We start from the raw sequence: 17,707 nt of genomic DNA, 5'->3' as shown, positions 1-17,707 counted from the left end.
CTAGAGGGTAAAAAAGAGAGAAACACAACATTTGATTACAACTATGGTGATTTCAAAACCTGGCAAACTAGAGCCCCAACTGTGTTATATAACTTCAGACTAGATACAAATATGTTTATGATCCAATTTACATTAAATACTGGATCTGGTTGGGCTCCACTGAGTTATAATCAGGCTTCCTGCTAGGACTGTGTCTGTAGTGTAGTATAGGCGTTAGCACTTTGATGAAGTGGGGTCACGGAGTAGCCTCGTTTTCACCACATTCAGCTGGAAGTCTCACCATCCTTATTCCATCACTGCTCACCTTCCTTACAACCCAGTAACCATGCTGATAGCTTACACAGCTAAGATTTAAAATGCAGTAAGATACTGAGTAACTATCACTTTTAACTTACCATTAATCCTTGCAGTATGTGATCCACATCTAAATAATTCTTGAAATCTGAGTTTTCTGCGATAGTTTCTTGAGTCTGAATTAGCTCCATTTATATAAAGAGAAAATCCTTGTTCTAAATGCTCTAGTTTGATTTGCATGGGGTCCTTTCTTTTCAAATGTCTCAATATCCTAAAATAGAAAGGGCAGTCATTAATATAATTTTCAGAGAATTATAAATGAATTAGCAAATGATATATACTGCTGGGTTGTGGAGTAGAAGAATATATTCATAATCTGAATCATAAAAGTTTTCCAGGCATAACCATCAGGAGCTATTCTATTTACAGTGTTTTTATAATTACAGACATTGTGACACCTATATTAAGACTGACCAAGCATTTCCATTTTAACAGATCATGTGTCATTCCTTACACATTTTTGCAAAGTTTTATATTTAAACTGAAATTTAGAATATTTGCAGTCAACTCAGAAAGCAATTTATTTCTGAAACTCTCACTCAGAAATCTTTTTTTTAAATGGTTGAGCTGTTTTCAAGAAGGGACCAAAACAGTCTAAATTTTCTGCTGCTAATTTTTGTGACTAACAAATCATAGAATCATAGGACTGGAAGGGACCTCGAGAGGTCATCGAGTCCAGCCCCCCGCCCTCAAGGCAGGATCAAGCTCCGTCTACACCATCCCTGACAGATGTCTATCTAACCTGTTCTTAAATATCTCCAGAGAGGGAGATTCCACCACCTCCCTTGGCAATTTATTCCAATATTTGACCACCCTGACAGTTAGGAATTTTTTCCTAATGTCCAATCTAAACCTCCCCTGCTGCACTTTAAGCCCATTACTCCTTGTCCTGTCCTCAGAAACCAAGAGGAACAAATTTTCTCCTTCCTCCTTGTGACACCCTTTTAGATATTTGAAAGCCGCTATCAATAAAAAAGCTTATAAATGAAAAGCTTTAGTAGTTCTGATAGCGATAATGGAAAGATAACATTTAGCAGAGAAATCATCCCAAGTTTTGTGAGGTTTTCCAGCAGCCCTGTGAATATCAGTTTGGATTAGGGATGTAAGGCGACTAGTTGAGTAGTCAACTACCGATAAGCCTAGGCTTATCGAATAGTCGAGTCACTACTCGACACTCGACTATTCACTTTCCCCTTCCTCCCTTGCAGACTCTGTATCAGGGGGTGGTGCTGGGAGGAGCTGGCTTAAAAGCTGGTTCCCTCCAGCACTGTCTCTGTGGTGCGGGAGGCAGGGGAGGCAGAGGCGCAGCAGTCCAGGATCCGGAGCGAGCTGGGCTGCTCAGTCATGGCTCGCGTTGGGTCCCAAACCTACACCTGCTGCAGCTCTGAGATTTAAATGCAGTAGGAGCCAGGCTGCCTGTGCACTCAGCTCCTACTACATTTAAACTGCAGAACCATAGTGGGAGTAGCTCCTGGATACCACCTCCCCTTATTGATTAATTGTACAGTTGATACAAATTGTATTAACTACACGATTAGCCAATTACTCACTTCTTAACGTCCTTAGTTTGGATTCAGCAAAGTTGAGAGTTAAGTAAAACATACGTTGCATGTGCATTTACTTTCATATGCAATAAAACTAATTTGACAGTGCTCCACTGGTAGTGCATATTACATAGTATTGCGCCTCTGAGAGCTCAGATATGAGACAGACCTCCCCTGCCCCCAAAATCATCATTTCCCAAATGAGATATTTTTAGAAACAATCATGTGTTCTGTTGTCTTCTGATTTTTGAACTCCTCCTGCCCACCCCAGTGTGTGTGCACACCTACAACCTTGCCATAATTTTGTTCCCTACTGAAGTTGCTTGAACTGCAAGATCTGGGCCTATAATAGGGTTACAAACCCCACACTGAGCTGGGGAAGGAGAAGAGTAGTTCCTATCTGTAGGCAAGCAGCTCAACCACACCCAAGCACAGTTGCCAGAGCTTCTTATCATGGAGCAGGCACAAGAGAGAGACACATGGAGGGAGGAAGGGGGGGAATGTTGTTAATTCAGGGCAGCCAGGAGCAGCTAACCTGCGGCTATTAAGGGCAGAATGGAAGCCGCTGGAATGGGTCTGTTATAAATCAATTAAGGGCTCGGTGATTTGACTTCAAGTAGCCACGGGGGCCTTTTAAAAAGCCTTCCCTTCTGGGGAGGAGGGAAGTGAGTTTGGAGTGAGGTGGAGAGGAGCTATAGCTGATAAGAACGGAATCAGAAAAGCAGATACAGAGAACAGCATCATTGCCAAAGACAACTGGCTGGGTAAGGGGCTTCAACTGGGAGAGTCTGGACTCTCCTACCCAAGTAACCTGAGAGCTCAGCCAGTAGCCTCCTGGCTGGGGAAAAATTTAGAAAATACTGGACATTTCAGGTGTCTGGTATTCTCTGATTTTTTTACTGGACAGGAGCTGAAAATACCGGACTGTCCGGGTAAATACCGGATACCTGGCAACCCTAGGCAAGTGACTTGGCTTGAGCCTTAAGTTCTGCATAGTCAGATCAACGATGATCGATCTCCCTCCTACATCCAAGCCCTGCTCTGAGTTCATAGACTCATAGACTTTAAGGTCAGAAGGGACCATTATGATCATCTAGTCTGACCCCCTGCACAGTGCAGGCCACAGAATCTCGCCCACCCCTCTTAGAATAATCCTCTCACCTATGTCTCAGATGTGGAAGCCTTCAAATACTTTGAAGGCCCCAACATGCAGAGAGTCCTTCAGCTGTGATCTGTGCCCAATGCTACAGAGGAAGGCGAAAAACCTCCAGGGCCTCTGCCAATCTACCCTGGAGGAAAATTCCTTCCTGACCCCAAATATGGCGATCAGCTAAACCCTGAGCATGTGGGCAAGACTCACCAGCCAGACACCCAGAAAGTTCCCTATAGCAACTCCTATCATCCCTCCATTGACCTATTTACAACTGATAATGAATGGTCAATTAGTTACCAAGATCATGTTATTTCATCCAACCATCCCCTTATCATAGAATCATAGAACTGGAAGAGACCTCAGAAGGTCGTCAAGTCCAGCCCCCCGCTCTAGGCAGGACCAATCCCATCTAAATCAACCCGGCCAGGGCCTTCTTCTGCATCCAAACTCCCTCCCAGAGTCCACACCCCTTCCCCAGCTCTGAACCCCCTTCTGGAGCCTGCACTTTGCAACACCTATGCCCATTCAACTTGTATTAACTCCCTGGGGATTATCAATGCTTTCCAGGATTGCGTTATTTTGGCATTCAGCCTTTAAATCAATTAGGTGCTGTGCCCCAGATTCCCTTTCTACAGAATAGATCATATTTACCCTGGCTTCCCTGCTGTGACAGGCTTTAAGTCTGTTTACATGAACTAGTTGTGGGACAGAATTACCCAGAGGCTTTTTAACATGGTATAGATCTTTATTTACATCTTCTATCATCTCAAAGGATCCTTCACAGAAGTTTGCATTTTGTACCTTTTCACAGGGCTTAACACTAACACCAAGTCTCCTACTACAAAAGAGTGCGTACAAGTATGTTTTGCTTGGCTTAAGTGTCTTTGAGGTTAGTTTGAACAATACCCATAATGTCTTTTAACTCTTTTCTGAACCTCTGTGCATATTCAGTCACTGGCTCCTCCTTCACCTCAGTGTTCCCTTCCCAGGAGTCTCTGATGAGATCTAAGGGTCCCCTCACTTTCCTTCCATATAGGAGATGAAATGGGAAGTATCCTGCTGATTCTTGGGGTACCTCTCTGTAAGCAAACAACAAAAATGGTAACAATTCATTCCAATTTTGGACCATTTTGTCTGCATACATTCCCAGCATGTATTTCAGGATACAACTGGATCTTTCCACCAAATTGTTGGTTTCTAGGCAATAAGGGACAGTTTTTAGTTGTTTCACCACAACGATACGTTTATTTCCTTTGTGGATAATATGTGGCATAGAACCCATGTCCACTGCTACCTTTAGGCATGCCTCCTGTATTACAGGCAAGGGGCATGGGGGAGCTTTCTGAGGTCCTGCAGGTCTTTTCCTTTTTTGACATAATTCACAGGACCTGCAATAATTCCTGACATCATTCCGTATTCCTGCCAAGTAGAATTTTTACTTCAGCCTGTCACAGACTCTGTGCCTTCAAGTGACCAGCAAATCGACAGTCATGTGCTAACATTAGCTCCCCATTGTGCTGCTTTTCACTGTTGTGCAGGAGTTAGCCTCTGCCCCTCCCGCACCTGGAGACAGCAGAGGAGTCAGAGGCCTTCACGGTGCCTTCAGGAGTTTCTGCAACCTTGCCACTCCCTTCCCTACAGCACAATATTCCCATTTACTGTGAATTACCACATTAAATAGCCTTCACCACATGAGAAAAATCATTCTCCACAAGCATTTCAGTGGGAATACTGTCCACCACCCCTCCAGTCAAATCACTTTCTAAACCTTCCTGCTGTCTATGCACTTTAGCTAAAGGCAGAGAAATCCTATATCCTCCCACTGTCACCAGCTCTGCCATTCGTCCAAGAACATGTTAGTGTCTTGGATCCCACTCTGTTTAACCAGAGGAACCTGCACTGAGGTCTCTCACCCTATGCATTCTCTGTTATTGATCTTGACAACCTTAACAAATTCCATATCTAGCTCTCTAGGGTCAGCCCCCTCAAAACTCATCAGGTAAACAAATTGTAGGTGCCTCTGGGGCAACTGTGCTAATGACAGCTGCATTAACATGGACAGAATGGGGCTCAGTTTCCTTCATTCTTAGGACAGGGGTGGGCAAAAGTCACTCAGTGGGCCACATCCGGCCCACCTTGGGATTTGATCTGGCCCTCGTGGCTATTCCATGCCTGCCCCCTAGCATGTTGCCCGGGAGCTAGAGCCATGTTCCTATTTAAAGGGCTCGCACCTTCCGCATGGCTGCCCGGCAACGCAGGGAAGGTGCAAGACCTGTAAATAGAAGCAGTTGAAAGGGCCCGCGCCTTTCCAGCTCCCAGGCGGTGCCAGAGCTGCAAGCCTTTTTAACTGTTTCTATTTAAAGGACTTGCCTGACCTCTTTAAATAGAAGCAGTTAAAAGGGTTTGCAGCTCCTGCCTAGCGTGTTGCCTGGGAGCCAGAGATGCGCAAGCTCTTTCAGCTGGTTCTCAGGCAAGATGGTATTATGAGCTTTTGTGGGCACAACCCACTTCTTCATTACATTACTTCTGGCATGAAGAAGTGGGTTGTGCCCACGAAAGCTCATGATACCATCTACATGTTTTGTTGGTCTCTAAGGTGCTGCAAGACTATTTGTTGTTTTTTAAGTTTTTCCAGTCACAGACTAACTGGACTATCCCTCTGAAACCAGGAAAAGAATGATTATGGGAGAAAGGGGAAGTGCTTGGGCTCTGAACCATCCTCCTTTTTCCCAGAAGTGAAACAGAATCCCTCTTTACACTGGGTTTGCTCCCCTGTGTATGTGTGTTACGCCTGTTGGACATCTGCACTTGCTCAAAGGCATCAGCCAGCAAAGCCATCTCTGCTACAGGTTTAGCCCATGGCAATTTTTTTACATTGTCAGTGTATATACTCAAGAAATATTCTTGAGCAATGAGATCAAGCAATTAGTCCTAATTTTTAATCCCTTTTCTCTTTACCTATTTTCTTATTAGGTCACACAGCTTATCAAACGTATATTCATTATGCTAGCACTGCTTTTAAGATTTTTAAATTTGCCATCCTATACATTTTCATGAGTGATTTGAAACCTTTGTAAAACAATTTCCTTAACTATTATAAATATTTCCAAAAGTGTTTATTTGTTTGTCCCGAAAGATCTTCGCAACGGTAAGAGCTAGAAACACTAAATTTTGCATGGATACTACTGATTTCCTAACTTAAATAACTGGATTGGTTATTTCTCAAAATTGGTTCCCCCAGAGCCCAAATTGGGCCCCCAGAGCCCCAACTGGGCCACTAATTCGCTTTTAGTAGCACCTGATCATAGGCATTTGCTGGACTCTTTTGTTAAGCGTGTCATCGAAAATGCAACTACAAGACCCTTTCCCTACAATAACAGAAAAAGTATTTCCAATAAAATATGTTATGTTAATATTTACGTAGTTCATTCACCACACCTTTTGTTATCAAGAAATGAGTTCATATAAATGCATTTTGCAAGCACATCATTAGCTATGTTAATTTCTTAAAGTAATATATAACAGAAAATTATTTCAATAAAATATGCTATGCTAATGTCATTGACATAGTTCAATCATCACACCTTTTACTATACTTTCCCTGGGCAGCGCCAGTTATTTCTGCTAGTTTAGAATATATCAAAGTTTCCTGCACTGGCATTTCATTAAATACATTCAAAGCTTTAACAATTTTGCAACCAGTATGAGTACTTTCTTGTCCTCAGGAATCTTATGAAATGCACATAAGTTTGGTGAAGTACTCCTCAGTGCAGTATGTCTCCTACGCAGGACATAACTTGTCACAGTTGTGGATTTCTCAACTGGAGAGAGATGTTAACAACTCTGGGATCTTCCCATGTTTTCTGTCCACTCCAGATTGTATTTTCTCTCCTTCTCAGCTTCTTGTTGTTTCAATTCCTTGATTCTTCTGTGGGTGGCTCCTTCAGCTTCACTTGCAGCATCTGTTTGTTTCCCCTTCACTGCTAGTGCAACAGCTGCTTCTTTCAGTCTCCTTTCTATTAAACACTTCTGGTGCTGGCATTCTCTCTCTTTTTTTCGTCTGCTTCCAATCTGGCCATCTCTAACTTTGCAGTTGTTTCAATGTTCATTTCATGCCTTACTGTTGCTATTTCCATCACTCAAAATAAGCAAACAGAAAACAACTGTAACCTTTTTAACCTCTAGTCACCACATTTGAGACTCACTTAAAATCATTATACCAATGCTTAAAGTGCAAAGTTACTACAATAACAAGCTGTGCATATACCCTGCTCCACTGTTCCATTACCCAGGGTACAAGCTGGCTTGTTGGACAGCTGTATCCCCTCAGTTCTCCAACCTGGGTGTCTTTTGCACTGCTTTGCTATGAGAGTGACCACTCCTGGTTTACTCTTCCATAGCCTCCATCGTGAAATTTATTCCCAATTATATTACAAGAGCGCTACAGCCAGCCGCTCTTGAAATACACTGCAGAGCAACTCTAGCAAATTCCCTGTCCTGTTCTTTCCACCAGAATTGTGTATCTTGTACTGCTCAGCCCTCTCTTGGAAGACACAAGTTTATATAAAGTTCATCATTCTATTAACAACAAATTAAAAGCCCAAATCCTGTTATTTCAAATGGAGTTTCCCAAAGACTTCAATCCAAGCACACTGATTTTATTAACTAAAGAAAGATAGATAGATTCTAGGTGATTACAAGTAATGAGGCATAAGTCAGAACCGGTTACAAGAAAATGAAAATAAAGCACAACTAATACCTAATTTAACAAGCTAAGTGAATTCAAAGCAAAAGTCTCTCTCACCACATGCTTCAGCAAACTTATTGGCTGAATTCCTTTCAGATAAGATCCCTTCCTCAGTCCAAAGCTGTTTCTTTGTTCTTCAAATGTTGTGGCTACCATTGGTAGAGAGAAAGGGAGGAATAATATGGGGTGTATGTTCCCCATTCTTATACTTTGCCGCTTCTTTGAAAATCGTCTCCATCTGGAGTTCTGAATCAAGAAAGTCTGTGAAGACTGTTTCTTTGCCAACAGGTAAATTTCTCACTCACATCCTCTTTCCTGCCTAAGAATGGCCACTTAACTAGGAGATAGTCCATTTGATCTTGTTGACACCTTTCTGAGGCATCAGCCCACCTTTTGTCTCTGAGGCCAGGTCTACTCTACACGAGAAAGTCGACCTAAGATACACAACTCCACTTGCAAGAATAGTGTAGCAGGAGTCAACATACCTTAAGCTGAATTTTCGCGGTGTCCCAGCTGCAAGAGGTCGATGGGAGAAACTCTTACTTCTCTTACTTTTTGTGACCCCATGGAGTACAGGGTCAATAGGGATGCCATCAGCAGTCAGTTTAGTGGCTCCTTACTAGACCCACTAAATCATACCTAACAGGGGTGTCCAAACTTTTTTCAAAGAGGGCCAGATTTGAAAAAGTGAACATGCGTGAGGGCCGACCATTTTGCCTGACTTTCTTTGAACCATTAAAATTAAATGCAAATTAACTATTTTATGCAAAGTTTATTGCAAACGGCATACTTTTCATTTCGTCACATGGATGACAAATCTAAACAGGTGTTAAATCACTCTGCCTTTCATATCTGAAGGCCAGATGAAAAAAAAATCCAGGAAGCTGAAATATATGTCAGGAACATTGTAAAGTACATTACATATTATCAACTTTTAAGTTAAAAAAATATGAACAGGAACATAACACCAACTATACATGCTGTGTCCAAATATATTTATAACTGATTTAGACCAACTGACATTAACTGAGATTTTACAATGTATTCATCTCAATTGAAAAAAAAACTTGCCTACACTAATGTGAAGGGTGAAACTGAGATCTGGACTGCAGCACAGGAGAGCGCAGGGCACGCTGGCCACATGGCGGCACGGGAGCAGGGCGAACCCGCAGCCAAGCGGGGGAGCGGGGTTGCGGACGTGCCCTACATGGCAGGCTTTAGGACCGCAGCGGCCGCCATGGACGGCGGCGGCGCGGACGGAAGCGGCGCGCTGTGCGCGCCAGTTCAGAGGAGCACCAGGGAGCCAGGAGAGGCGGAGGAAGCGGGGGGCTGTCCCCGCACTCTCAGCCCCAAAGCGGAGGACCCGCGGGGTCGGAGAGCGCAGGGCACGCTGGCCTCACGGCGGCCCGGGGGCAGGGCGAACCCACAGCCAAGCGGGGGAGCGGGGCTGCAGACGTGCCCTACAGGGCAGGGTCTAGGACTGCGGCGGCGGTGGCAGCGCGGCCCGAAGCGGCGCTGCGCGCGCCAGTTGAAAAGAGCACCGGGGAGCCGGGAGAAGTGGGGGCCGTATTAAATCCGACCGCGGGCCGCAATTGGCCCGCGGGCCGGACTTTGGACATGCCTGCCCTAGGAGATCGATGTCCATAGTGTTGATCTTAGCGTAAGTAAAAACAAGCCCTGAGAAACTGTTTTGTGGCTGGTTTTCTAAACTTAAAACAATTATCAGTAATTTTATGCAGTATAATTTTATAACTTTACAGGCAACAGTGCCACACATATTTTACCAGGACAATACAATCAGCAAATTATGAGTTTTCAATTGATATCTCAAAGGCATACTTTATACAAAATTTATCATAGTCTTGAAAAAGGGGTGAACGTGAATCGCCATGTAGAAAAGGAAAACCACGTAACAAGACAACATCACTCACTCCTCCGCCAATAATACTCCTTGTAACCCCAAAAGAGAAGGCCATAGCATACTCTTTTTAAAGTTGTCTATTATTCCCTTTCTTGCCTTATAAGAATAGCCAACATCTTGCTCTTTGTCCCAAAGTCTTTTTTAAACAAAGCCCAAGTCATGGCAGGGCTGCTTAACCCGGTCTAATATCTTGGCTCTTGCAATCCCAGGAGCACCTAGAATGCATTTTCTCTCTTATTTCTACTTTCTTCAGGAAAGTAAGCTAATACACACCAACTGCTGCTTAACTCTACATTAACAAACACTTCCTGATATTTCTTTTAATCCTGCTGCTTAACAATTTCAGTCTTGTGTTATGTCACAGGGTAAACAACACATTTATTCTGTTCAAGCTTCGGGTAAAGAGGCTGTCCAGCTCTACCACATCCCTTGCAATTCCAGATCACTATGGGATTGAAGACCCCAACTCATGCTTGCCTGCCTGCCTGGAAACAAGTTCTTTAGCCCATAAGAATTTACCAGATGCTGCTCACTGTCAAGGTTGTTTGTGACAACACAATAAGCTGCTGTGAAGAAGAACATGATGTCACAAAAAGAAAGTTGGGTGGAGAATGAAACAACTGTATTTCCATGTTTATATCACTAGTGGTATTAAACAAGAGAAATACAAAAAATAATGGCTGCACAAGCAGAATCTACATGGGTTTAGTTATTTATTTATTTAAGATAAAGAAAAGTTATTTATTAGTTTCCTAAATAGAAGAACTAGAGGACATCAAATGAAATTAATGGGGAGCAGGTTTAAAACTAATAAAAGAAAGTTCTTCTTCACACAGTGTGTAGTCAACCTGTGGAACTCCTTGCCAGAGGAGGCTGTGAAGGCTAGGACTATAACAGAGTTTAAAGAGAAGCTAGATAATTTCATGGAGGTTAGGTCCATAAAAGGCTATTAGCCAGGGGATAAAATGGTGTCCTTGGCCTCTGTTTGTCAGAGGCTGGAGAGGGATGGCAGGAGACAAATCGCTTGATCATTGTCTTCGGTCCACCCTCTCTTGGGCACCTGGTGCTAGCCACTGTTGGCAGACAGGATACTGGGCTAGATGGACCTTTGGTCTGACCCAATACGGCCGTTCTTATGTTCTTATTGTATTTTTTCAATAAAGTTTATACTCTGCATGTCTACATTATAAAGAACCTAAAAGTCTTAGAGCCTGAGTCAACTGACTCTGGTTTGCATTACAGGAGTGAAAAATAACAGTATAGATGTTCCTACTTGGGCTAGAGCTCAGGGTTTGATATCCTCTCACCCTCCCTGCCTCTGTACCACTGTCCATTTTTATACTCTGTTAATCAATACAAGTATTTGCCCAGTTTCCATAATATGAAAAGTGCTGGTGACCATGCATCTTACCGGTTTCTTTGTTGAAGTAGTATTATATACTCATCATGCTTCTCATCAAAGTCAGTCACCATGTCCTTAGTGTAACTCTGAAACAAAATAATTGGAATGGTGAAGTGAGGAAAGAGTTCAGGATACAGGCAGTCCCCGGGTTACGTCTATCCGACTTACGTCAGACCCCTAGTTACGAACCGGGGCAGGGGGGACCCCGCTAGTGTGGGGTGCCTCCCCCACTGTCACCTCCTCCGGCGGCGCGGGGGGCGCTTCCCCCCAGCAGACCAGGGAGATGCGGAGCTAGCGCCCCCCTCCTCCCCAGCAGACCAGGGAGACGTGGAGCGGCTTTTCTTGCCGCGGAGGACGCGGGCGGCGGGACCGCTGAGATGCGCCGCGGTCCCGCCTCCCGCATCCTCCATGGCGAGAAAAGCCGCTCTGCATCTCCCTGGTCTGCTGGGGAGGGGGGCACATCTAGTGCGCCCTTCCCCCCCCCCAGCAGACCAGGCTTTTCTCGCCGACGCCTGGGGTAGAGCAGCTGGGGGGCTGCCGGGTTGGTCCCACAGTGCCGAGGTGCAGCGCTACTGGACCAACCCAGCAGCACCCCAGCTGCTCTGCCCCAGGCATCCCCAAGTCAGCCGCTGTTGAAACTGATCAGCGGCTGATTCCAGGAAGCCCGGGACAGAGCAGCTCTGCCTCAGGCTTCCTGTAGTCAGCCGCTGGTCAGTTTCAGCAGCGGCTGACTTGGGAACACCTGGGGCAGAGCAGCTGGGGTGCTGCCGGGTTGGTCCAGTCGTGCCAAGGAGCGGCACTGCGGGACCAACCCAGCAGCACCCCAGCTGCTCTGCCCCAGGAGTGTCCGATTCAGCCGCTGCTGGTCAGTTTCAACAGTGGCTGAATCTGGACACCAGTTCCGACTTACATACAAATTCAACTTAAGAACAAACCTACAGTCCCTATCTTGTACGTAACCCGGGGACTGCCTGTACAAAGATTAGAGATTAATCTCCTGGCCTCAGCAGTAAAGAAGAGGGCTATATTTTAATGTTCGAGAACCCTCAATAGAGGAAACAAAGAAAACAATGCTGCACTGCCTCCTGAAGAGATAGAGTAGGTGCCTGGCTGTACAGCTGTAACATCTCGTATATAGTAGTCTAACCTGATGAGAGAGAGAGAGAGAGAGAGAGAGAGATCTCCCATCAGTTTAACTGCTCCAGCCCCTGCAAGCAGCAGTAGCTATGTCAGCAGAAGCCACTGTCCAGACTAACACTTATGTTGCTGTAAAACTACATTGCTCAGCAGAATGATTGCCTCCTACATGACACAAATTATGCTGACATAAGCTTTAGCGTAGACATAGCTTAAATAATTATTTATTTGGGGTATCGTCCACAATGTGCTAAATGCCTTCCAAACCTTAAGAAGAAACATCCCGGCTCCAAGACATGTACAATCTAATGACCAACAAGTAAACAACTTTCAGAAAAAGGGGAATAATAAAAGGCAATATATACAAGCTGTTAACTAATACGTCTTTTCTTCCTCTGCCTACTGTGAGATTTCTCACCTTGCAAAGTACAAATTAAATAATTCATACTTGTTATTGTACAATGTATTGACTTAAAATAACTCACATTATTGGCATATATTGCAAGAATGCATTGTTTTATTACTGCTTTAACATAGAAGTTTTTCCAAAACATTGAACTGAATACACTGAATTTATAGTAAATGAAAAAGGATGCACCAGAAATATTTTTACAATCCTAAAACATGAAAAACAGTAGTATATATCTCAACTGACAAAACAGTACCAGGATTTGTAGTCTGATTTGTATTATATAGTTTCCAATGGAGCCATATTACGTAGCAACTAATCAGGGCTGATTCAACTCCCACTGAAGCCAATCTGAGTCTTTCCATTCTCTACTGAAAATACACAAACATATTTTTACAAGCTGCTGACCTCATGCATATGAGGAGCCAGCGCATCAGTGGCCATCAAATTCATACCAGAGGCTATGTCTAGACTGCAAGTCTCTTTCGAAAAAGAGCGTCTAGACTACAACCAGTACTTTCGAAAAAGCAAGTGGCTTTTTTGAAAGACAGCACCCAGGCAGTCTGGATGATCTCTTTCGAAAAAGGACAGATTGCATTACATAGTGCCTTTTTTCGAAAGAGCACTTTCAAAAAAAGGCGTTATTCGTAAAATGAGTTTTTCCACAGTCGAAAAAACTGCTGCATTCTTTCAATTTACTTTTGAAAGAATGTGGCAGCAGTCTAGACACGGGAAGTTTTTTTCAAAGAAAGGCCACTTTTTTCAAAAAAACCCTGTAGTCTAGACACACCCCTACTGTGTCATATTGTTATTAACGTATTCCTACTGAGTTACTTTAACAATAAGAAGTTCTGTGGCACCTTATAGACTAACAGATTTATTGAAGAATAAGCTTTCGTGGGCATCTGACGAAGTGGGTCTTTGCCCACAAAAGCTTATGCTTCTGATTGTTTATGCAGATTCAGACTAACACGGCTACCCCTTTGATACTGAGTTACTTTACTATCTCTTTTACTTAAAGTATTTGTTTTATTTTTAAACAGTAAAAACAATTACTTTGGAATGGGGAAGAATAAAGAGTTTATTCAAAGTATTCTTCAACTAGGGAACATATAGTAGCAGCAGAAGAATAAAACAAATCAATAGAGAAAAGTTTATAAATGCTAACATTTCAGCAACCATTTGTGGTACAGCAGCTAATTATTACTGTTCAGAATTAAAAGATTTGCTTCATTTTTCCCAAAGAAAAGTGAAAACAAAAAATGGTTGTAGCATCACAACTGGGAAGGGGAATGGAAGCAGTAGCAACCCTCCTACCTATAACACCACTTTGTTTCTCTTCTTAAATTCCTTAGAAAATAAACTGGGACACTTAAACCAGCTTCCAATTCATTACCTTAAGATAAACTTCATCTTACATGCTGCCCATGTCTCTAAGGATAGGTTGTTAGAAGGAACTAGTATTTCCCTTTAAAATGATGCAATACAATGTGTTTCTCTCCAAGCAGGCCCGAAGAGATGTGTAATATGAAGGATACAATATCTCAGAAGCTAGAGTTCAGGCTGACATTTGAGTACAAATTACAAAAACAGATTTCACATGACCAAGCCTTTCTCAATAGTTACAAAAGCTTCAGAGAGGTAGCTGAGTTAGTCCGTAACTACAAAACTTAAAAAACAATGAATAGTCTAACAGCACCTTGAAGACTAACAAAACATGTAGATGATATCATGGATTATGCCCACGAAAGCCCATGATACCATCTACATGTTTTGTTAGTCATTAAGGTGCTACTAGACTATTCATTGTTTTTTACATTTTTCAACAGTTACAGTCTAAGATGATACTCCTGATGCATCTCCAATACATGTCAATGAAGTAAAAAGTTTACTTTCTTCAGCCTCTACAAGCATCTAAACCACTTGGCTATGTAGAGTACTGTCTTGCACACAGAGAAGCTTAATTTACACATTGCAATAAGGTTTTTATGTAGTTTCCTTTGAAAAATAAACAATGTATTCTTGACTTTATTAGCCTGCATGGTATCTCTGAATATGAACCTACCAGTTCATTAGTTAAACAGTCAGCCTTCCAGAAAAGACACCTTAGTCCTGGTTGACAGTACACAGATTGACATAAGACAACTATGTCAGTGTACACACTACAGCCTGGTTCCTACTGATGTATATGCCCTACTACACCAACCATCATAACTCCAACTCCATGAAAGGGGTAGGGCTTATGTCACTCACTGTGGTTAGAGAGATACAATGTTAATTCTAACACTGTGTTACTTACAAGGACTCTTGATTGTCCTGTCAATTTCATGGCTTAAAGCCATGAAATTGACAAGAAAACCTGGTTCCCCTGCTGGGCTGCTGTCCAGTCTCCAGTCAAGTTTAATTGATTCTGGCTTAGGCTGCTGCCTGGACACCCCACTGGGATCCCTTGGTCGCCTGGCATCCTGGCTCTCTGCTGACAGCCCTGCTATCCTTCAGTATACCAGTTTGCAACTCCCGGCAGGGAATCTGGCTGCATCAAGGCATCCAGCTCAGAATCCAGCTGTCCCTTTGGGCTCTTAGTTTCCTGCTGGGAGCATGACAGCCAACCAGAGGCTGGATGCTGATTTCCCCACTGGCACTGATAAATTACAGGAAGCCTCCCCTCCACTGTCAGCAGGGAACAGGAAGGTGAGAAGCCCAGCACAGAGCTACACAGAGCTAAAACCCCTGTCTCTCAGCACCCCATGTTGCTCCTTTTTAGTCACTGGAGGGCTCTTAGTGAGGACAGGCACCACTAATTGAAGGAGGCTAGTGTGTGTGGAAGTCAGAAGTGGCCATAAATTAACTTAACCTAGGTCAATTTAATATTATAGTGTAGACATGCTCTTAGGTGCCACCTGAATTTCTAATCTTAAAAACAGGAAGAGGAAAAAATCCAGTTCATGTAACCTCTAAAAGGCATGCATGGAAACGATAGCCAAGGTACAGAGGTTAAGTTTCTATTAATTTTAGTACAATTCACACAATTTATTGAAAATAAAAACAAACGAACACTAGAATTCATATTGCCTCCTCCCAAACCGCTTTACTCGTTTTCCCCCTATATTTTCCTGGCTATATAATTCAATTCAACAGGTTAACCACAACATAGGCTAGGAAGTCAAGAATGTAAAACCGAAGAGCAGTGCCCGAGCCCGTACGGGAAGGGGCTCGGTTAAGCGCCACGCCCCGTTCCCGGGGGTATCAAGCGCACGGAGCTGTTCAGACACTGGACCTTTGCCCTGGCACCAGACAGGCTTCCCAGGGCCCCTTGAAAGCTGCTGTTTGGGTCTGAGGCGAAGCCCCGGCTCCTCAGCCTGGGTTTTAAGCTAACTCCGACCGCTGTTCCCGGGCAAGGGCGGGCCAGGCCCGGGACAAACTGCTACTCTGCGGCCGGAGCGCCTCCTCGCACACGCACCAGGGCCCGCCCAAGGGCCCCCGCCCCTGTCCCAGGCCTCCCCGCTCCCCCAGGCCAGTCACTTGCCCTCAATCCCCACCCTCCGCTCCCTCACTCCGGAGCCGCCGCGCCGCACCTTGTCTTTTTCCCGCCAGCGGCAACACCGACCTGAGGACCCCCCCTGTTTACTGGTTCCCTTGGTTACCGTCGCGCGGAGTCTACCTCACTTCCGGAGCGACAAGGCTCTGCGACGTAAGGTGCGGGCGCGCAGGCGCAGTGGCTCTCCTCGGCAGGGCGAGTGGCGGCGCAGGCGCAGTGGGCGGAGGCGGGATGGAGGCGCTGTGGGCGCTGCTGGACGAGGTGGCCCTGGAGGGTCTGGATGGCGTCACGCTGGGCACGTTGTGGTACCGGCTGAGCAGCCGCGTCCCGCCCTTCCCGCTGCCCCTGGAGCCCGCCACGCAGCAGCTCCTGTGGGCGGCCCTGAGCGCCCAGCCCGACCTCAGCTTCTACCTGCTGCCGCGGGAGCGGCCCCCGCTCCGCCTGCACGACCGGTGAGGGGCGCTGTGGGCGGGGGTCATGGCGTGCTGCGGTGCAGTCCAGAGCCCTGCTCCCGTCAGCGGGGCGCTTGGGCGGCCGCCCAGCGCGTCTTTCTCCTGGTGGTGCACATGCCTCGGTGCGCACAACAACACTTATTCCGCACACGGATAGGAGGAACAAAAAGAGAGGGGCCACGAGTCCAGACCGGTGAGAGGCTGTGTCGCTCCTGCCCTGCAAACCTGGGTGGCTTGCAGTGCTTTGCTACCTTACTTCCCACCTGGGCTAAGTACAGTTTTCCAGCAGGCAGGTAACACCTTGAATTTCGGTGTATGGCTGCAATGTGCCCGCCACACATCAGTCATCTTCTGGTTTTCTCTGCTGGTGATTATCATTTGCATGGGGATCCCAACCCACTCCCATGCCTGGGTTTTGTCCCCAAAATGTGTGCTCTGCACTATCCAGCTCTCTCCTGTACAGTCCAAGTATTTTGAGTCTCTTCCTGCTTTAAGGGGATCAATATGCAACATTTGCTACCTTAAATGAAGTTATCTGGACAGTTCACCACACTGGATTAGTTTTAATTAAAGAAATAAGCTAGTTTATTTAAATGCAAGGAGTTACATTTATACTCATTTAAACGCATGTCAAAGTCAGAAATGGTTACAAGAGAACCACAGAGAACACACTTCCTAGTACTAAACAAACATGCTCAGTAACATTGCTGATTAAACTTCAGACCAGGATCTGTTTCCAAACTCCAGGAAATCTGGGGGCAGCTCCCGACTGCTGGTCCTAGTTCTGGGGAGCTGGCCGCGTAGCAGGCCCTCCAGTATAACTTAATACCGCAGAACCTGCAGCAGAGATGTAATAATGTAGTTGATTAACAGATAAGCAAAAGCTTATTGGTTAATGCTATAAACTACACGCATTCTCCTCCCCCCCCCCCCATATATTTTTTAGCAGGCTGGCCAGCAGGCTGGCTCAGTCCTGGCTCACCCTGAGTCCAGGATCTACCCCAACTGCAGCTCTGCATTTAAAGTGTACTGGGAGCCAGGCTTGCATTG

The 17,707-nt window shown here is 44.9% G+C and overlaps 2 protein-coding genes across 12 annotated transcripts in view; one reads left to right on the top strand and one right to left on the bottom strand.

Moving 5' to 3' along the window:
* KATNIP (katanin interacting protein) overlaps window positions 1–16,338 on the bottom strand; it is a 128,147-nt gene extending 111,809 nt beyond the window's left edge. For 3 of the 11 annotated variants that reach the window (XR_012896094.1, XM_075899173.1, XM_075899176.1), the window contains exons 1-3: window positions 16,243–16,338; window positions 11,131–11,207; window positions 396–565 (exon numbers count right to left, since the gene is read on the bottom strand). Coding sequence is in view for 10 of the 11 variants with exons in the window: in XM_075899173.1 (XP_075755288.1) it covers window positions 396–565; window positions 11,131–11,192 (232 nt within the window). In the remaining variant the exon portion in view is untranslated. Of the gene's footprint in view, window positions 1–395; window positions 566–3,957; window positions 4,131–6,635; window positions 7,190–7,855; window positions 7,948–11,130; window positions 11,208–14,732; window positions 14,920–16,242 lie in introns of all 11 variants that reach the window. The other 8 variants (XM_075899181.1, XM_075899182.1, XM_075899178.1 and 5 more) reach the window with 8 other exon arrangements.
* Window positions 16,339–16,387: 49 nt separating this feature from the next.
* Window positions 16,388–17,707, top strand: part of GTF3C1 (general transcription factor IIIC subunit 1) — a 74,846-nt gene continuing 73,526 nt past the window's right edge. The window contains exon 1 of the mRNA XM_075899171.1: window positions 16,388–16,657. Coding sequence (XP_075755286.1) covers window positions 16,437–16,657 — 221 coding nt within the window. The 5' untranslated portion in view covers window positions 16,388–16,436. The remainder of the gene's footprint in view (window positions 16,658–17,707) is intronic.

The sequence above is a fragment of the Pelodiscus sinensis genome, chromosome 16 (assembly GCF_049634645.1).
Source record: "Pelodiscus sinensis isolate JC-2024 chromosome 16, ASM4963464v1, whole genome shotgun sequence".
Taxonomy (NCBI): domain Eukaryota; kingdom Metazoa; phylum Chordata; order Testudines; family Trionychidae; genus Pelodiscus; species Pelodiscus sinensis.
The sequence above is the reverse complement of the archived record's forward strand: the minus strand, read 5'-3'. Positions and strand labels throughout refer to the sequence as shown.